The sequence below is a fragment of the Diospyros lotus genome, chromosome 1 (genome assembly GCF_014633365.1).
Source record: "Diospyros lotus cultivar Yz01 chromosome 1, ASM1463336v1, whole genome shotgun sequence".
Classification (NCBI taxonomy): Eukaryota; Viridiplantae; Streptophyta; class Magnoliopsida; order Ericales; family Ebenaceae; genus Diospyros; species Diospyros lotus.
Genome location: NC_068338.1, coordinates 16,745,295 through 16,751,294, shown reverse-complemented (window position 1 = coordinate 16,751,294; position 6,000 = coordinate 16,745,295). Strand labels below are relative to the sequence as shown.

Below are 6,000 nucleotides of genomic sequence, written 5' to 3'. Positions count from 1 at the left end.
ATTTATTTAAATTTAAAATTGTTGAATCATCTAAAATTAAAATCTACCATAAAATCTATTTCGTAGTTAACTTTCAAGGCAACAATTAACATCCAAGCAACATTGTACTTGGGAATTTTTTTTATTTGATTAAGTTTAATTTTAATTAAATTTTAGTTAACATGGATAATTTAACTAAAATAAGACTTTAAATTACGAATCTTTAAGTAACGAAAGTAAATCACGAGTCATTTTTAAACCACAAGAGTTGTACGAATTTATTTATAATTTTTTTAAAAATAATTTTAATTTAGGTAAAATATTCCTTGTATTCTTTACTTGGGACGTAAATAAGAGAAAAAGAGCTTCCTTTCTTCATTGACTTCGCAAGCAGGAAAGTGAAAGAAACTTTTCTTTCCACTGAAGAAAGCTTGAAACGATTCCCATGGAAGGAAGCCAAACATCCTCTTCGTTAACGCTCCTGTAAACTTGGTATATTCTCTCGCTCTAATACCATAAAGATTGTGTTTGTTCAATCACCATCACCATTTCTTCATAAAGTTAGAAGCGCCCCGTGATCTATTCTCTTTGCTCCAACAGGAATGGCTGGTAACTTGGTTTCTAACTTTTCTATACGAAGCACAATTTCATGTGTTTGCAGATAAATTGTTGATTTATTTAAGGTCCATATAAGTATTTCTTCTTCTCCTTCCTCCTCCCGTTCTCGTTTTGTCTCTCTGTAATAAAAGGGTATTGTTAGCGAACGCGACTTCTCGCTTGGTTATATTTGCATGTAGCGTTACCCATGCACTGTGAAGGGGCTTTTTCCACAAATTGAACGCATGACTTGCCATTCACCAAGAGATAACCTTATTGTTGCTATCAAAGCCCGCCCTCTCTCGTTTTGTCTTTAAGATATGTATATCAATTGAGGCTAGTTAACAAACACTTCTGTTAACTGTGTTGGCCGCACTCATTGAACACTTCCATATGTATGTTTGATACTTGTCTAAATTAGTCATATTATTTTTTGTAAAAATTACCGCATTGTAAGTTGAAAATCCATTATAAAATAAAAATTTGTATATTTACCTATATTAGCCCTTGCTCTGGATTTTTAAATTTATAAGATTTTGGATTACGGTTTTCTTCTTCTTTTTTTTTTTTTTTTTTATGAACACTATTTTCTAAAATACTTATTGCGGGTAGTTAGTATTGTCAATCTGAAATCAAGGGGCTCTAGCTCATGCAGCATAAGAGAGCAATTTGGGGCATTCGAGTGATCACTCTTACCTAGTTGGATAAACATTAGAATGGTACCTAGCATTTGACAAGGTGCAGTCGTATTAAGATAGATGACTCATACTGTCATACATCGTCAAACAACACATATTCCCTCATTCGTGTTGAATCAGCTGAATTTGGAGGGAAAGGCTTGTGCTTCAGTAATGCTGTCATTGCATTTATTTTATTGTGGTAAGATCACTCACCTCATTCATGCATGCGCATAGCATTAGCGTGAGCATGAAAAGGTTTGCATGAGTTGCTGCATTGTGGTGTGCTATACGTTGTTATCCTTTGATATGAACATGCAAATTGGTTTTGGATATGTACTTGGGGCCAAGGCTTATGTGATCTCATCTTGGTGGGTTGGATTCAAGACTGTGTGAGCCACATAGGAAATGGTTTGTCAACCATGGGAATTGAGTGAGCAAGATGCTCTTTGTGGCCATAGGGGTATCAGATTGTTGTCAAAATAGTGTGGTGCCCATTCCCTTGGCGGGATATGTCAATATTTCTTATTGGATTAGTGTGGTTATAGCCTAAAATGGCCCAATAATAGACCTAAGAGATAAGTCTTGAGATGCCTTCTCCATCCTATGTATGGGGGGCTTCAGTCAGTACTCTTCATACACAAAATTTTACATTAACACTCTATGAAGGCAGATCCTATGATTCCAAAACTCATTAATCGAGTGCACCCCTAGGTTCGCATTCTCTTTTCCCATCCTTGCTTCATTTCTTCCCATGGATTAAGGGCCTTAAGCACACCCTCAGCTAAGATTCATTACTTTGCTCAAAGGTAATCGCGTCATTTATGTCTTTGAACCCACCTAGCTATCACAAGCTACACTTTAACCTTTTTCATGCAACACGTCTACACATTATCATGCATTTCATCATGCCACAATGCACAATAGGCTGCCATAAAACCAGTTTAGGCATAATGCTCACAAGAAAAACTCTGCACTTATCACTTAGCTTTAATTTATTAAGCCTTTAGCAGACCTGCCTCTTTCACCTTTTCTTCATGACTGCCTCACTTTCATCTTTTGCCTCCTAGCCCTAATTGCATGCCTTTTAACACCTGACAGCCACAACCACCTCATGCTTCATCCAGAAGCCTTCGCAATTGACTGTCAAAGGCAGAATGGGCGAGTGATTGACTGGAGCCAGGGATAGTCGACAATGAGATTCACCACCCAAACTAGTGAGGAAGAATGGCCTACTGCAATATTCAGTTGACTATTGAGTCAAATGTCCAGAATAGTGTGCAAGGAGAGACAATTGACCATTGGTTGACTGTTTAAGACAATCGTTGTGAGGTCAACCAGCGAGTTGACTAGTGGGAACTTGAAGGTTAAATAGGGGCCTAACAATGGGTAAACAATGTGGCTCATAGAGATTAAACTCACTTAAGAGTAAGAAATAACACTCTAATTCAACGAAGTGTACATCTAACCTTGTCCAGAGTTTATGCGCTGATGGCCAAATGATGAATACCACTAGTTCCTAGCTACATTTTCCATTGTTCCATCATCCATGGAGGATGATATCCTACCAAGACAGGATAAGGATTAAGATGGATTAAAAAGAAAGATTTTCAACCTTGTATTTTGGTTAAATAAATTGATAAATTAAAGCAAGTAGGACCTAGTCTTCAAACATATTATGTATTCTAAGGTGGCGTACTAAAACACCTCCATCTCAGTAGTTTGTCCCTCTTCCTTACCAATTCTCGAGTGAATCTCCAAGTGCCAGGTTGCTGAGTTGTGAATCTCCACAATCTCGCCCCCCAAATCTCTCTATAATATCTCTTCAATTCTTTAGGTTTTAAATTACTTAAAGTGAATTATGTAGTTCCACACATTACATATTCTTAGACAGCATGCTAAATCATTCCATGTTAAGTAATCTATCCCTCAGACAATGAAATATCTAGTTTTAGTTGCAAGCATTTTGAGGTGGAACGTGAATCTGCACAAGCTCTCTCTTCGGATGTCGAGCTCTCCATGATATCCCTCAAGTGTTTCCATCGTGAGGTGGCATGTAAGTCTCCATAATATCTCTCTTAGAGATTAAGAGTCAATTGAGCAAGATAGCTTGCTTAGAGCAAGGATGCTTGTGGGATCCTTTATTTTGTCATGGAACCTTGCCTGGGCCTACATTACTATTATGGACCCTTACAAGGGTGCTTGTTGTTTAGGGTGCTTACACCTTCACGGCTAGGTTAATGGAACACTTTGCTTAGGCACTTTGCTAATATTCTGCCCTGCCCATGTAGGGGTAATGCCCCCAATTATGTTGCCTATAACCATGCTAACCTACAATCCACTAGCTGTTTTGATCTCCAACCATTGAAGTCTTTATTAGCCTAGGCTGAAACAAGGCCTATCTCACTTTCATCCAAACTTCCAGGGCCTTTTGTATTAGATGTTACAACTACGGGTTTTATCTAGGCCTTGCTCCACCTCCTAGCTTAAGTGAGATTGGTCTTTACCAGTTACAAGGGGGAGTGAGTCGAATCCAACCAGAATGTGGGTTGCCTATAATATGCTTCAATTTCTAGTTGGTAAGAATTTTCTATACTTGATTCCTTCATTTATTCTTGAACAATCATTGACTGCAGCACAAATAGAGCGTAGTAATACGATTGAGAACCAGCAATTGGGGGATCCTCGTACACCGATATTCACATGGAGAATCAACAACTTTTCTACGTTGACGGAAAGAAGGCTCTACTCAGAATTTTTTATTATTGGTGGTCATAAATGGTATTTCCCATCTCCTCGTCCTAATTGGTACTGCTGTCTTCAGTCTGTATCTGGTGGTGATCAATCTATGCACTTTGCTTTGGGCAGGCGGCTTCTCATTTTCCCGAAGGGAAACAATGTCAAATATTTTTCTATGTATTTGGATGTTGCAGATTCAGCAAGTTTACCATCTGGGTGGGGCATTCATGCAGGCTTCAGCTTGGGTGTGATTAATCAAATAAATGTCAGCAACTCAGTGAGGAAAGGTACCATGTTCACATCTCTGCGACTTTTTTTGACCCAATAAGCATTGTACATTCTTATATTATTACAGGAACAATTATGCATCCCTGTGTTCAAGGTTTTTACCTTCGCCTGGTGGGAAAGCGATTATTTTTATTAAATATTGACATGTGGTGTGGGAGCAACTCTACCTGTGATCTGCCATTGGCTCGATGAAATATAAGAAGGAATGGATGGGAAGAAAACTGAATACTTCATTTTTATTGACTCAAGGTGGAGTTAAAATGGAAAGATCAAATAATGTGAAGCATGGACCTAATAGGTTAATCATAGTCCTAATCCTGAACTTAAGATAGCGATCAGAATCCTAAACTCACAGCAAATACATTCCAAAAAACTTACAGCAACATCAATCATTTACAATCCTAAACATGAGGTTCTATGAACACTTCCCCTAAGTTAAGATATCTTGTGTCTAACTTGTCCAAGATTGTATGGGAAGTGTTATTTTGCAACACTCTTTGTTAGAATATTAGCAAACTGTTCCCCAATCTTCATCTAAAGAACAAATTATGCCTTTATTCAATTTCAATGTACTTTGTTCAATTATGTTGGACGGGTTGTGAACAATACCTGTGGCCGTATTACAACAACAAGAGTTACAAGCCTTAATCATACTAGGTGGGGCTGACTATATGAATTCTACACTTCCAGCTATTTGTTTCCATGATCATATCCTTTGTAAGACTATTATATCCTATGCTAGGATCTCCCATTCTATTTCATCCACTCACTCCACAGGAGCATCTATGGGTCTTTTTCTCACATTTCAGACTATTTTAATCATCATTCCTACATCTTATCTTCAATAGGCACCACACCAAATGATCTGGTACCTTATTTTGTCTTTTCTTGCATGGTTGCACATCCATGTAATTTTCTCATCTCCATTATCCTCATATTTTACACATGTTGGTATCACTTCCTAACATTCTAAGTCATACAACAAACATGGTCGCCATTCAACAAAACTTTCCATTTACCTTTTTAAAGGATTTTATGATCACATAAGATGTTGAATGCATTTATCCACTTTAATTATCATGGCTTGATTTTATGAGTACATCTTCCATAATATCTCATTTCTTTGAACAATTGATTGTAGATAGAGGTTCCAATTTGGAGGTTTTTATATGTTGAAGATCCCAAAGGTTGAGAGTTTACATAAAGATACACTTGTTATTATCACTTATACTTGAACTCTCATCCCTAGAGTTCGTATGTATTTCAAATGCTTGGATTAACAAACCATATTGAAATATTTTTTATACTCTATGCAAATGGTAGGAATTTCTCTAGATCCACTGCCTAATCAGTGCTTTTTCTTTGTTTCTTTGCTTCTTTCTTTTCTTTTCCTTTTCTTTTTGGGCAAGGATGGGTTGGAAATAATAGCTTTCCTTGATATCTTCTGAAAGATAGCGGTACCATTTTTGAGTTTTTTTACATGTTGAAGACTTCCAAAGGTTAAGTTTACCTAAAGATAGTCTTGCTATTATGGCTTATATTTGAACTCTTGTCCTTATATTTCCTAAGTATTTCAAATCCTTGGATTTTGAAATGGTATGAGTTCTATTGGCTAGTTTTTGATGCTATATGCAAGTGGTAGGCATTTCTCTAAATCCATTGCCTAATCAATGCTATTCTTTCTTTTCTTATTCCACCTCTTCTTCTTCTTTTTTTTGGG

At 37.0% G+C, this 6,000-nt stretch overlaps 1 protein-coding gene across 1 annotated transcript in view; it reads left to right on the top strand.

Moving 5' to 3' along the window:
- Nucleotides 1-395: 395 nt before the first annotated feature.
- The window catches only part of LOC127806783 (ubiquitin C-terminal hydrolase 12-like), a 120,443-nt gene continuing 114,838 nt past the window's right edge, over nucleotides 396-6,000 (top strand). Inside the window, exons 1-3 of the mRNA XM_052344300.1 lie at nucleotides 396-588; nucleotides 3,890-4,034; nucleotides 4,122-4,279. Coding sequence (XP_052200260.1) covers nucleotides 582-588; nucleotides 3,890-4,034; nucleotides 4,122-4,279 — 310 coding nt within the window. The 5' untranslated portion in view covers nucleotides 396-581. The remainder of the gene's footprint in view (nucleotides 589-3,889; nucleotides 4,035-4,121; nucleotides 4,280-6,000) is intronic.